The sequence below is a fragment of the Balaenoptera borealis genome (assembly GCF_965194805.1).
Source record: "Balaenoptera borealis genome assembly, chromosome: X".
Taxonomy (NCBI): Eukaryota; Metazoa; Chordata; class Mammalia; order Artiodactyla; family Balaenopteridae; genus Balaenoptera; species Balaenoptera borealis.
Window position 1 is genome coordinate 44,040,206 of NC_138881.1, and position 16,006 is coordinate 44,056,211.

General features: G+C 39.4%; 2 protein-coding genes across 4 annotated transcripts in view; one reads left to right on the top strand and one right to left on the bottom strand.

Moving 5' to 3' along the window:
* The window catches only part of LOC309620043 (G2/mitotic-specific cyclin-B3-like), a 187,728-nt gene that overhangs the window by 130,625 nt on the left and 41,097 nt on the right, over window positions 1-16,006 (top strand). The window lies entirely within an intron of this gene.
* DGKK (diacylglycerol kinase kappa) overlaps window positions 1-16,006 on the bottom strand; it is a 164,392-nt gene that overhangs the window by 37,341 nt on the left and 111,045 nt on the right. For all 3 annotated transcript variants that reach the window (XM_082376009.1, XM_082376007.1, XM_082376008.1), the window contains exon 8: window positions 4,498-4,600. In XM_082376009.1, coding sequence (XP_082232135.1) covers window positions 4,498-4,600 — 103 coding nt within the window. The remainder of the gene's footprint in view (window positions 1-4,497; window positions 4,601-16,006) is intronic.

Here is a 16,006-nt window from a genome sequence, read left to right on the forward strand (position 1 = left end):
AACCAACATTTGCTGAGCAACTACTACATGCCAATCATCATGCTACATACTGCTAGGGGTCTAGCTCTTGCCCTCAAGCTGGGGAGACAGATTCATACACAGCAGTGTATTGGAACACAAGGAATAAAAAAAAAAACTGGTGCCACAACCAAAGATCAATGAAATGTCAAGGGAAAACTGAAGAAGGAGAAGGTTGAGAACCCAGGAGGAGGATCAGCACACCCAACTTGTCCTCTCTCTGCCTGGGATAGCTCAGTTCTTACACTGAGAAGATACAAGGTCAGGAGAGATGGGGAGAAAAGGCTACCTTTCAGCCAGGAGCTAATGACAGAACATATCAATGTGGACAATGTGGAGTGAAGAAGGGAGCTTTAATCACTCCTCTAAAGTTCTGGCAGAGCAATCTAAGTTATCATACCAATTATCAGGGAAACAAGACTATAGGGAAATTGTCTGGACAAGAGAGAGGCTTTAAATAATCCCCAACACTGAAGTTCCCCATAGAGAAGTGGAGTTATAGCAGTCTAAATTGCCAAAGCCTGCCAGCTCATACTGAGTCGTAGAGCCTGTTGGCAGGGAGACAGGCTGTGAGCAATGGCCTCATAGGAGATGCTAGACAAATTGTGAGCCTCCAAACCTCTGAGCTCGTGGCTTGCCAGGGATGCCCCAGCAAAAATAAATGCAAAGGGAAAAAAGCATGTGGCTTGCTCCTGAATGGTGTGTGCCATGGGGAGAGAGGCAAGTTGAAGTGTCCCATTTGTTGTAGCCTGGGTAAAAGGGAGCCTGAAGAAGAAGACTACTGACTTGAGCAGATTTCATGGCTGTTTTGCCTGGAAAAATCTAAAGCAAACTTCTTCTATGGGCCAATTTCTACTCACTGGCCAGTGGAGCTTGAAAACCTCCTGAGCCAGCTAGCCTGTCATGCACCAAACCTTCAGGGCTTGCCAGGGCTCATAGCTACAAGGGGAGTCTGCTATGTCCCTTCAGTAGCATAGCTTGGAAGTAGTTACCCTCCCTGAACATGTTATCCCTTTTCAACATTTTTCTACAAAAAATATGTTAACACAATGGTAGTTAAGACATTCATTCATTCATTCAACATATATGTATTGAGGGCATTCTTTGTGCCTGTCTTTGTTATGTTCTGATATACAGTGATGGACAAGATAGAAATGATCTTTGCTCTTGTGGAATTTATATTCTAATGGAAGGATGCAGACCATAAATAAACACACAAATAAATATAGAAAATAATGCCATATGAAGAAAAATAAAGCAGGGAAAGGGGAATGGAGACTGAAGGGGGTGTTGTTTTAGACAGGTGGTCAGGGATGGCTTCTCTGGTGAGATGACATTTGAATGAAGTGAGGTAATGAGCAATGCAGATATCTGGGGGAAGAGTTTTTTGGGGGTCAAGAGGAAGAATAAGAACCCACCCAGAGAAGGGAGACTGCCTGGGATGTTTGTGGACAGTGAAGAGAATAGCATGGCTGCTGTGGAGTAAGTGAGGGAGAGAGGTGACAGGGCCCACATAAAATGACAACAAGATGTTAGACGAATCCTGTGAACAAGGTGACAAAAATGGATGGTATTGTGGCCTGCAATATAGTGATATTAGGCAGATTCATAACCAGGTAAATGATCATGTCCACAAGGTTGCTTTTGAATAGGCTGATGTTAATTGTAAGGGAATGGCCAGTACTATTCAACAATTTTAACCAATTCAAATAAAAACATGGAAGGCTAGCTTGTCAACTTTGAAGCACCCAAAGCTGGAGGGAGAGCCACTGGATGACAGAATCAAGATTGAAAAATGACCTTAACAGGCAGTAGGGTCAAAGTCAACAAGCTGAAAAGGGGATAAATGTGAAGCTTGGCCTTTAGGCTCAAGGACATAAGTTGCAGCAGAACAAGACAATAGGAACTTGGCTTGGCAGCATCAAGCGTGAAAAGGGCTTAGGGGATTTACTTGACTTTAAGCTCCAGATGAGTCAACAGTCTGAAAGAGCTTAAAAAAAAAAAAAAGATGGTGCTTCTTTGAGCTACATTAATATAATCACAGTGCCCAAAACCAAGGAGCCAACAGTCCCTCTCAAATTTGTTCAGTTCGTACCACAGAAGGATGCTAAATTAGCATAAGGTTGGCTTCCTGTTCCCCTTCCTGTATTTTAAAATTCTCTTTTACAGATACCAACTCATTTAACCCTCATAACGCACTTGAGTACAACTTTTATTCCCTATTGGCAGAAAACAAATGATACATGAGGCACAGAGAGGTTAAGTAACTTGCCCAAGGTCACACAGTTAGTAAATGATGGAGTATGCTCCCGGGAGTAGTAGTATCAGCATCATTTCTTGTAAGAAATGGAAATTCTTGTGCCCTACCCAGATCTACTGAATCAAAAGCTCTGGGGCAGGGGCATAGGGCCTAGAAATCTGTGTTTTAAAAAGCCTTCTGGGTGATTCTGAGGCATTCTTGCATTTGACAAACACTGCATTATACTGTTTTGTCCCCATATGAATCAGGGATCCTGTCTTAGTCATATCTTATTCTCTACATTGTTCATCACTGAGCCTTACATATATGCAGTATTCAGTAAATGTATTAATGAATTCATGTAACAAATCTTGACTGTGAATATACCATGTATCCGGGTTTGAGTTAAGTGCTAGTGATACAAGAGCTCACAGTCTGGAGTGGGAGATATACATGTGACGAACTATAATATAGTGTGTTAAGTGCTCTGAGGTATGTGTTCTGGGTTTATAGCAAAGGAAGTAATTTATTTGTCTGGAGAAATGGGGAGGGGTAATTACAGAAGCTTTTAAACAGGAGACAATGTTTGACATTGTTCTCACCCTCTAGGATGAGAGAAGAAATTTACCAAGCAGATAGGGTAGGAAAAAGGGAAATTAGAAGACATCAGAAATTAGAGTTTGTTGACTGAATAAATAATGAATGAATGCTAATCAGCAATGGCATGTGCTTCCTCAGAAAGTCATCAAGTGGATGCCTCCACCTTGGATGCTGGAGAAGGGATTCCCTAGCCTGGCCAGAGGGTTGGACCAGATCATCTTTAATGACCTCATCATCTCTAAGATGGGTGGGACTTCCCAACAGGGAACATTAAAGAGTGTGTTTGCCTAGGCCAAGAAGCCAGAAAGAGTCAAGAAATATGGAGGTTTCAAAAGATACTCCTAAGGAACCACAGGCCAAGTAACGCATGATAGAAAGAAGGGCTCTCAAGAGTGACATTCAATTGGATCAAGATTGCAGATGACTAGGATGAAAGGCTAAAAGCTAACTCATGGGGCATTGTATGAGACATTACGCAAAAAGAATGGATTAGCACAGGTGCTTCTAAGCAATAATATGTCATTGGTGGAAAGCAAAAGAAAGTAGTAATGCGATTAGTTGACCATCTATAACAAGAACAAGAAATGATATAAGATGGGAAAAAACAAACTAAAAAACCCAACTTCCACAAGAACACAGAACCTGTTGGGCCAATTACAAAGGAGAGGTGGCAGCCCCTTAACACCTATTTGGGGGTGATTATAAGATGCTGAGGCAGCCATCCTTCAGTCTGTCCAAAGACATCTTCCCCAGGTCCCTGTGGGGTGAGCAAAGTCTCAGATTCAAGACTTCATTGACTTTCATTAGCAGCCTGAGTAGACTTGGCTGACTAGTTTGATACTTTTCCATCTTGCCCCTAGGCCCTTCTTTCTCCTAGCCAGTCAAGTATCTCTTATTTACCAAGTCATCAATCTCATCATCTCTCTAGTCAGCTATCTGGTAAGTGACTCTATGTGGATAAATATTTGAGTAGCTCTGAGAATAATATATGCATGCATCCCTGAGTAAGGGATGTGTGTCTGTGCATGTCATTATGGGGACATATGAGTATGCTTGCCCACAGAAAACTGTGAGTGGCTCATTCCATGTACCAATGTCTGTCTGTATCTGTGTTGGGGTTGGGAAATGAACTGGAAGAGACTAGAGTGGCTCAGAGTGTATGTACATGTATGTGCACACGTGTACACATGTGCTGTGTCTAGTTCTAAAACTGTTGTAATGGTTACAGGAATCCTTGCCCCCTTCTGTTCTCTAAGGAAACTGTATAGTCTTCTTTATTTTCCTTTCTTTGCTCCCAGCTAATGCTGGCTTTTCCTTGGCAATGAAGTAGGCAGCAAGCAAACAAAATTATTTCATGGATTATCTACTGTCTGGAAATCATGAAAAAGCTGAAATCAATTCTGATCATTTGGAAACAATTTTGACAGAGGCTACAAAGAACATGCCCACATACATGTACACCATAAACAGTATTCACCATCCCAAAGGTCTAAAGAAAAACATGAGCTGTCTATACACATATGCACACTCGTACTCCCAGAAATGTTTGATTGGTTGACCAGATTAATTTAATTGCAGTCTTTTTCTCTAGGCTTTGCATCTTCCCTCCCTCCCCAATGTATTAAAGTTTAGCTACTCACCATCACCCTTGGGGTCGCTGAGGGCAGTGGGAGGAATGACTGATGATCGATGACTTCCAAACCAGCATTCCTTGGAAAACCGTCTCCTGCAGTCATCATGCACCTGGAACAACAGGAGAAGAAAGAAAAAAATTGAGTGGGGTGAGAAAAGGATAACATAGATCAGCATTTTGTCCCAATACCAAAATTTAAGTGCTCAGTATTCAAAACTCCCTTTCTGAGATTTGGTGCCACACACATACACCTGACTCAACCTCTCTTTCCACCCTGAGCCTGCACCATCCCTGAGTGTGACCTCTGAACTCTGTTCCTTTCAAAGGTGGCTTTCAGAAGATACCTATCACAGGCACTGCATAGATGCCAGTCCTAGGGCACAATTTTAGTGGCCTACAGAATGGGGACTTTACTTGCAGTGTAAGAGTGCAAATCCTGATAACATGTTGATATGCTTCATTCCTTACAACAACTGTGTGCTGTAGGGAAGACATATTAAGTTTGTTTTAGAAATGAAGAAACCAAAGCTCAGAGAGGTAAAGGATCTTGCTCAAGGTCAAACAACTGGGAAGTGAAAAGACTGAGACTCTGCTGCCTTCCCCACTAATGGCATATTTCCCAGATTTCTGATGTCTTCAAGCATCACTTCCTGGAAAACTACACAGTTCCTAGAAGACATGAATCTGGCCTAATTATGCAAAACAATTAAAAGAGATCCAGAGGACAATCAGAGTCATCTTCTTTTTTATTACAATATAATTGAGATAAGCATTACACTAATTTCAGGTGTACGGCATAATGATTTGATATTTGTATATACTGTGAAATGGTCACCACAATAAGTCTAGTTAACATCCATCACTATACATGGTTACATTTTTTTTCCTTGTGATGAGAACTTTTAAGATTTACTTTCTTTTTAAAAATTTTTTTAAATTTTATATTAGAGTATAATTGATTAACAATGTTGTGTTAATTTCAGGTTATACAGCAAAGTGATTCAGTTATACATATACATGTATCTATTCTTTTTCACATTATTTTCCCATTTAGGTTATTACAGAATATTGAACAGAGTTCCCTGTGCTATACTGTAGGTCCTTGTTGGTTATAAGATTTACTTTCTTAAGGAACCCTAACATCATACTAAAGGAATCCATCAAAACACAAGGAAAGAAACTGGGAGGAGAAGACAAGAAGAGAGAAGAACTACAAAAACAACCAGCAAACAATGAACAAAATAGCTATAAGTAAATACCTATCAATAATCACTTTAAATTTAAATGAACTAATGTTCCAATCAGAAGACATAGAGTGGCTGAATGGATACAAAAACAAGGCCGATATATATGCTGCCTGCAAGAAACTCACTTCAGATCTAAAGACACGCACAGACTGAAAGTTATAGGATAGAAAAGGGTATTCAATGCAAACGGAAATTAAAAGAAAGCCACGGTAGCAGTACTTATATCAGAAAAAATAGACTTTAAAGCAAAGACTGTAATAAAACAAGGAAGGACATTAAATTATGATAAAGGGGTCAATCTAACAAGATGATATAACATTTGTAAACATTTATGCACTCAACAGAGGAGCACCTAAATATATAAAGCAAATATTAACAGAAATAACTGAAGAAATAGACAGAAATACAATAATACTCCAGTTACATCAATGGATATATCATCTGACAGAAAATCAATAAAGAAACACTGGCTTTAACACATTAGATGAGATTACCTTAATATATACACATATAGAACATTCCATCAAAAAGCAGCAGAACACACATTCTTTTCAAGTACACATGGAAAATTCTCCAGATACATCACATGTTAGGCCACAAAACAAGTCACATTAAATAAAAGAAGATTCAAATCATATTAATCATCTTTTCTGACAACAACACTATGAAACTAGAAATCAACTACAAGAAGAAAACTGGAAAAAACACAAACACGTGGAGACTAAACAACATGATGCTAAACAACCAATGGTCAGTGAAGAAATCAAAGAAGAAATAAAAATATACCTTGAGACAAATGAAAATGGAAACACAACTGTCCAAAATCTATGGGACATAAAGTTAACAGCTGATCTTTCAGCAGAAACTCTGCAAGCCAGAAGGGAGTGGCAGAACATATTTAAAGTGATGAAGGAGAAAAACCTACAACCAAGATTACTCTACCCAGCAAGGATCTCATTCAGATTTGATGGAGAAATTAAAACCTTTACAGACAAGCAAAAGCTGAGAGAGTTCAGCACCACCAAACCAGCTTTACAACAAATGCTAAAGGAACTTCTCTAGGCAGGAAACACAAAAGAAGGAAAAGACCTACAATAACTAACCCAAAACAATTAAGAAAATGGGAATAGGAACATACATATTGATAACTACCTTAAAGGTAAATGGATGAAATGCTCCCACCAAAAGACAAAGACTCGCTGAATGGATACAAAAACAAGACCCGTATATATGCTGTCTACAAGAGACCCACTTCAGACCCAGGGACACATACAGACTGAAAGTGAGGGGGTGGAAAAAGATATTCCATGCAAATGGAAATCAAAAGAAAGCTGGAGTAGCAATTCTCATATCAGACAAAATAGACTTTAAAATAAAGACTATTACAAGAGACAAAGAAGGACACTACATAATGATCAAGGGATCGATCCAAGAAGAAGATATAACAATTGTAAATATTAATGCACCCAACATAGGAGCACCTCAATACATAAGGCAAATACTAACAGCCATAAAAGGGGAAATTGACAGTAACACAGTCATAGTAGGGGACTTTAACACCCCACTTTCACCAATGGACAGATCATCCAAAATGAAAATAAATAAGGAAACACAAGCTTTAAATGATACATTAAACAAGATGGACTTAATTGATATTTATAGGACATTCCAACCAAAAACAACAGAATACACATTCTTCTCAAGTGCTCATGGAACATCCTCCAGGATAGATCATATCTTGGGTCACAAATCAAGCCTTGGTAAATTTAAGAAAATTGAAATCGTATCAACTATCTTTTCTGACCACAATGCTATGAGACTAGATATCAATTACAGGAAAAGAGCTGTTAAAAATACAAACACATGGAGGCTAAACAATACACTACTTAATAACAAAGTGATCACTGAAGAAATCAAAGAGGAGATCAAAAAATACCTAGAAACAAATGACAATGGAGACGCGACGACCCAAAACCTATGGGATGCAGCAAAAGCAGTTCTAAGAGGGAAGTTTACAGCAATACAATCCTACCTTAAGAAACAGGAAACATCTCAAATAAACAACCTAACCTTGCACCTAAAGCAATTAGAGAAAGAACAAAAAAAACCCAAATTTAGCAGAAGCAAAATCTATGGGACAAAGCAAAAGTAGTCCTAAGAGGGAAGCTCATACTGATACAGGCCTACCTCAAGAAACAAAAATCTCAAATAAAGAATCTAAATATACATTTAAAGGAACTACAAAAAGAAGAATAAGCAAAGACCAAAGTTAGAAGAAGGAAAAAAATAATAGATCATAGAGGAAATAAATGAAATAGAGACAAAAAATACAAGAGATCAATGAAAGTAAGAGTTGGTCTTTTGAAAAGATGAACAAAATCAAGAAACTTACTTAGCCAGGCTCATCAGGAAAAAAAGAGATTACCTAAATAAGTAGAATCAGAAATTAAAGAGGAAAAATTACAACTTGACACCACAGAAATACAAAGGATCATAAGAGAATACTATGAACAATTATATGTCAACAAATTAAACAACCTAGAAGAAATGGAAAAATTTCTAGATCATATAATCTTCCAATACTGAATCATGAAGAAATAGAAAATCTGAATAGGCTGATTATTAGTAATGAAATTGAATCAGTAATCAAAAAAATCCCCCAAAACAAAAGTCAAGGTCCAGATGGCTTCACAGGTGAATTCTACCAAATATCTAAAAAGACTTAATATCTATCACTTTCAAATTATTGCAAAAAATGAAGACAAAGGAATACTTCCAAACTCATTCTACAAGGCCACCATTACCCTGATACCAAAACCAGACAAAAACACTGCAAGAAAGAAAATTACAGGCCAATATCTTTGATAAATATAGATACAAAAATCCTCAACAAAATATTAGCAAACCAAACTTAACAATACATTAAAAGACTTATACACCATGATCAAGTGGGATTCATTCCAGAGATGTGAGGATGTTTTAACATCCATAAATCAATAAATGTGATATGCCAAACTAACAAAAGGAAGGATAAAAATCACATGATCATCTCAATAGATGCAGAAAAACATTTGATAAAATTCAATATCAGTTTATGATCAAAAATTCTTAACAAAGTGGGTATAGAGGGAACATACCTCAGCATAATAAAAGGCCATATATGACAAACTTGCTGTTAACATTATATTCAATGTGAAAAGTGGAAAGCTTTTTTTTTAAGATTAGGAATGAGACAAGGATGCCCACTCTTGCCACTTTCATTCAACATAGTATTGGAAGTCCTAGCCACAGCAATGAGGCAAGAAAAAGAAATAAAAAGCATCTAAACCAGAAAGTCAGAAGTAAAACAATCACTATTTTCAGATGACAGAATACTATATAGAGAAAACACCAGACACTCCACCAAAAATCTATTAAAGCTAATGAATGAATTCAGAAACTTGCAGATACAAAATTAATATACAGGACTTCCCTGGTGGCACAGTGGTTAAGAATCCGCCTGCCAATGCAGGGGACAGGGGTTCTAGCCCTGGTCCAGGAAGATCCCACATGCCACGGAGCAACTAAGCCCACGAGCCACAACTACTGAGCCCTTGTGCCACAACTACTGAAGCCTGCATACCTAAAGCCCATATTCCACAACAAGAAAAGCCACCACAATGAGAAGCTTGAGCACCTCAACGAAGAATAGCCCCCACTCACTGCAACTAGAGAAAGCCTGGGTGCAGCAACGAAGACCCAATGCAGCCAAAAATAAATAAATTTATTAAAAAAATTAATATACAGAAACCTGTTGCATTTCTATACAATAATGATGAACCATCAGAAAGAGAAATGAAGGAAACAATCCCGTTTATAATTGTATCAAAAATAATAAAATACCTAGGAATAAATTTAATCAAGGAGGTAAAAGACCTGTAGCCTCAAAACAATGACAATGATTAAAGAAACTGAAGATAACACACCAAAAAATTGGAAAATATGCCACGCTCATGGATTGGATGATTCAATATCATTAAAATGTCCATACTACCAAAAGAAATCAACAGATTCAATGCAATCCCTATCAAAGTACCAGTGGCACTTTTCACAGAACTAGAAAAAATAAATATAATTTTTAATGAAAACACAAAAGACTCCTAATAGCCAAAGTAATCTTGAGAGAGAAGAACAAAACTACAGGTGTCACACTCCCATCCTTGAAAGTATACCACATAGCTATAGAATTCAAAACAGTATGGTACTGGCACAAAAACAAGATGCATAGATTAATGGGACAGAACAGAGAGTCCAGAAATAAATCCACACTCATACAATCAATTAATCTATAACAAAGAAAGAAAGACTACAATGGAGGAAAGACAGTCTCTTCAATAAATGGTGCTGGGAAAACTGGACAGCTACATGTAAAAAAATGAAATTACAACATTCTTTAACACCATACACAAAAATAAACTCAAAATGGATTAAAGACCTAAATGTAAGACTGGACACTATAAAAGTTTTAGAGGATCAATGGTGAAAAACTGAAACCATTTTCACTAATATCAGGAACAAGATAAGGTTGCCCACTCTCACCATTATTATTCAACATAGTTTTGGAAGTTTTATCCACAGCAATCGGAGAAGAAAAAGAAATAAAAGGAATCTAAATCGGAAAAGAAGAAGTAAAACTGTCACTGTTTGCAGATGACATGATACTACACAGAGAGAATCCTAAAGATGCTACCAGAAAACTACTAGAGCTAATCAATGAATTTGGTAAAGTAGAAGGATACAAAATTAATGCACAGAAATCTCTTGCATTCCTATACACTAATGATGAAAAATCTGAAAGAGAAATTAAGGAAACACTCCCATTTACCATTGCAACAAAAAGAATAAAATACCTCGGAATAAACTTACCTAAGGAGACAAAAGACCTGTATGCAGAAATCTATAAGACACTGATGAAAGAAATTAAAGATGATACAAACAGATGGAGAGATATACCATGTTCTTGGATTGGAAGAATCAACATTGTGAAAATGACTATACACCCCAAAGCAATCTACAGATTCAATGCAATCCCTATCAAACTACCAATGGCATTTGTCACAGAACTAGAACAAAAAATTTCACAATTTGTATGGAAACACAAAAGACCCCGAATAGACAAAGCAATCTTGAGAAAGAAAAATGGAGCTGGAGGAATCAGGCTCCCTGACTTCAGACTCTACTACAAAGCTACAGTAATCAAGACAGTATGGTACTGGCACAAAAACAGAAATATAGATCAATGGAACAGGATAGAAAGCCCAGAGATAAACCCATGCACATATGGTCACCTTATCTTTGATAAAGGAGGCGAGAATGTACAATGGAGAAAAGACAGCCTCTTCAACAAGTGGTGCTGGGAAAACTGGACAGCTACGTGTAAAAGAATGAAATTAGAACACTCCTTAACACCATACACAAAAATAAACTCCAAATGGATAAAAGTCCTAAAGGTAAGGGCAGACACTATAAAACTCTTAGAGGAAAACATAGGCAGAACACTCTATGACATACATCATAGCAAGATTATTTTTGACCCACCTCCTAGAGAAGTGGAAATAAAAACAAAAATAAAAAATGGGACCTAATGAAACTTAAAAGCTTTTGCACAGCAAAGGAAACCATAAACAAGATGAAAAGACAACCCTCAGAATGGGAGAAAATATTTGCAATCGAAGCAACTGACAAAGGGTTAATTTCCAAAATTTACAAGCGTCTCATGCAGCTCAATATAAAAAAACCAACCCAATCCAAAAATGGGCAGAAGACCTAAATAGACATTTCTCCAAAGAAGATATACAGATTGCCAACAAACACATGAACGATGTTCAACATCACTAATCATTAGAGAAATGCAAATCAAAACTACAATGAGGTATCACCTCACACCAGTCAGAATGGTCATCATCAAAAAATGTACAAACAATAAATGCTGGAGAGGGTGTGGAGAAAAGGGAACCCTCTTGCACTGTTGGTGGGAATGTAAATTGATACAGCCACTATGCAGAACAGTATGGAGGTTCCTTAAAAAACTAAAAATAGAACTACCATCTGACCCAGCAATCCCACTACTGGGCATATACCCTGAGAAAACCATCATTCAAAAAGAGTCATGCACCACAATGTTCATTGCAGCTCTATTTACAATAGCCAGGACATGGAAGCAACCTAAGTGTCCATCGACAGATGAGTGGATAAAGAAGATGTGGCACATATATACAATGGAATATTACTCAGCCATAAAAAGAAACAAAATTGAGTTATTTTTAGTGAGGTGGATGGATCTAGAATCTGTCATACAGAGTGAAGTAAATCAGAAACAGAAAAACAAGTACTGTATGCTAACACATATATATGGAATCAGAAAAAAAAAAAGGTTCTGAAGAACCTAGGGGCAGGACAGGAATAAAGACGCAGACATAGAGAATGGACTTGAGGACACGGGGTGGGGGGTAACCTGGGATGAAGTGAGAGGGTGGCATTGACATATATACACTACCAAATGTAAAATAGATAGCTAGTGGGAAGCAGCCACATAGCACAGAGAAATCAGCTTGGTGCTTTGTGACTACCTAGAGAGGTGGGATAGGGACAGTGGGAGGGAGACTCAAGAGGGAGGTGATATGGAGATATATGTATACGTATAGCTGATTCACTTTGTTATACAGCAGAAACTAACACAACATTGTAAAGTAATTATACTCCAATAAAGATGTTAAAAAAATAAAAATACAACTAAAAAACAACCAAAACTCTTAGAGGAAAACATAGGCAGAACACTCTTTGACATAAATTGCAGCAATATCTTTTTCTAGCTGTCTCCCAGAGTAATGGAAATAAAATCAAAAATAAAGAAATGGGCCCTAATTAAACTCAAAAGCTTTTGCACAGCAAAAGAAACCATAGGCAAAATGAAATGAAAACCCACAGAATGGGAGAAAATACTTGCAAACAATGCAACTGACAAGGGATTACTCTCCAAAATTTACAAACAGCTCATGAGGCTCAATATCTAAAAAACAAACAACCCAATTGAAAAATGGGCAGAAGACCTAAATAGACATTTCCCCAAAGAATACATACAGGGGGCCAAGAGGCATATGAAAAGATGCTCAACATTGATAATTATTAGGGAAATGTAAATCAAAACTACAATGAGATATCACCTCACACCAGTCAGGTTGGGCATTATCAAAAAATCTACAAACAATAAATGTTGGAGAGGGTGTGGAGAAACGGGAACCCTCTTACACTTTTTGTGGGAATGTAAATTGGTACACCCACTACGGAGAACAGTATGGGGGTTTCTTAGAAAACTAAAAATAGAGCTGCCCTATGACCCAGCAATTCCACTCCTGGGCAAATACCCAGAGAAAACCATAATTCAAAAAGATACATGCACCCCAATGTTCATTGCAGCACTGTTTACAATAGCCAAGACATGGAAGCGACCTAAATGTATATTGATTTTGAATCCTACAACTTTACTGATTTTTTTTTATTAGGCTAACAGTTTTTTGGTGGAGTCTTTATGGTTTTCTATATATAATATTGTGTCATCAACAGTCGGGAGTGGTCAAGATGGCAGAGAAGGAACACCCTGAGCTCGCCTCCTCGAATAGGCACACCAGAAATTACAACTATTTACAGAGCAATTATTGATGAGAAAGACCAGAAGATTAGCATGAAAGTGTTACAATTAAAGAGATAAAGAAGGAACCACAATGAGATGGGTAGGGGAGTGGAGACGCAGTACAGTTGAGAGCCATATCCCTGTGTGGGCAACCCACAAATGGGAGGATAATTACAATTGTAGAGGTTCTCCCCAAAGAGCAAAGGGCCTCAGCCCCTCACTGGGCTCCCAAGCCCAGGGGTCATGCAGCAGGAAGACAAGCCCCCAGACAGTTTGGCTTTGAAGGCCAACAGCAATTATTTTGGGGAGAGCCAGAGGAATGTGGGGAAAGAGACTCCACTCTTAAAGGGTGCACATAAAATCTCACATGCTCTGGGAACGAAGGCAGAAGTGGTAGTTTGAAAGCATCCTGGGTCGGATCCACCTGCTGATCTTAGAGAGCCTCCCAGAGAGGGTCAACTGGAACTCACGCTGGGGACATAGACACTGGCAGCACCCATTATTGGGAGTGTGTTATACCACATGGACACTGGTGCTGGCAAGGACAATTTTGGCATCTTCCCTCCAGCTTATTAGCACAGAGACCTAGCTCCAACTGTCAGCCTCTTGGCACCAGTACTGAGATGCCTCAGAAGAAGTAGCTAGTCAGGCATGGACACAGCCCCACCCAAAAGCAGGGGGGCTGCGTTAAGACCTCCTGAGCCCACAGCCACCCTGTGATCCAACCCTTACATCAGAGGGCCCAGGACCCGGCCCCACACACCAGTGCACTGGACCTAGCCAGTGGACCCCATAGGGGCCCTCACAGCTAGCCACAGGGACCCAGTCTCACCACCAGTGGACCAGCACCAACTCCAGGAAAATCAGGGCCCTGCATCCAGAGACCCCAGAACTGGCCCTTCAAATCAGTGGGCCAGCACTAGCACTGGGAGCAGCCTCACCAACCAGTGGGAACACACCAGCCCCAGGACACCCTGGGCCCCAACTCTGTCCAACAAGGAGGTCGACACACCAAATCCAGGACCCCCAAGGCCCTGCAGCCAGAGACCCTGGGACATGGATATACCAAACAGTGAACTGGCACTAGCCCCAGAATGCCTTGAGCCTCAGCCCTGCCCACCAGCAGACCAACACCAGCTCTGAGACACCTTGGACCCCTCAGACAATCACCCTGGGATACAGCCACACTCAGCACACTGACACCAGCTTTGGGACACCCCAGATGCTGCAGTCAGCTGTGTCAGGAAGCATCCCTGCCTACTAGCAAGCCAACACTAGACCAAGGACCACTGGTCCTGCAACCTACCACCACAGAACCCAGCTTTGCTGACCAGCAGGTCAGCACTAGCCCTGCCCCCCCAAAATGGTTTGATAGCCAGCTGCTCATGACCTGGTCCCACCCACCTGCAACTGGCAGTCTGCACACAAGGTGAGGCCTGGCAACCAACCAGACCAGGTGCCAACCAGCCTACCAGACCACCCACAGCAGTCAGCCCACCACAACAGAAAGACCCATGAAGCCCACATAGGGGACAACACTAAAGCATATAGTTCTGGTGACCAGAGCAGAGTGCACTGCTGGGACACATAAGATGTCTCCTACAAAAGGTCACTTCTCCAAGGCCGGGAAATATAGCCAACCTATGAATACATAGAAATAAAAACAGCAAATTAGGCAAAATAAGGTGACAGAGGAACATGTTCCAAATGAAGGAACAAGATAAAATCCAGGAAAAAGAACTAAATGAGGTGGAGGTAAGCAACCTACCCAATAAAGAGTTCAAGGTAATGACATAAAGATGTTCAACGAACTCAGGAAAAGATTGGATGAACAGAGTGAGAAGTTAGAAGTATTCAACAAAGAGTTACACAACATAGAGAAGAACCAAACAGAGATGAAGAAGAAAACAATAACTGAAATAAAAAATACACTAGAAGGAATCAGCAGTAGCTAAAGTGATACAGAGGAACATATCAGCAATTTGGAAGACAGAGGAGTGGAAATCACTGAAGCTGAACAGAATAAAGAAAAACAAATAAAAAGAAATGAGGACAGTTTAAGAAACCTCTGAAACAACATCAAGTGTAGTAACATTCACATTATAGGGGTCTCAGCAGGAAAAGAGAGAGAGAAAGAGGCAAAGAACTTATCCAAAGACATAATAGCTGAAAACTTCCCTAACCTGGGAAAGGAAACAAATATCCAAGCTGAGGATTCACAGAGAATCCCAAACAAGCTTGACCCCAAGAGGACCACACCAAGACACATTGTAATTAAAATGGAAAAATTAAAGATAAGAGGGAATATTAAAAGCAGCAAGAGAAAAGCAACAAGTTATGTACAAGGGAACTCCCATAAGGCTATCAGCTGACTTTTCAGCAGAAACTGCAGGCCAGAAGGGAGTAGCACAATATGTTTAAAGTGATGAAAGGAGGAAACCTACAACCAAGAATATTCTACCTGGCCAGGATTTTATTTGGATTTGATGGAGAGATCAAAAGGGTTACAGATAAGCAAAAGCTAAGAGTTCAGCATCACAAAACCACCTTTACAAGAAACATTGAAGGGACTTCCGCAAGCAGACAAGGCCACAACTAGA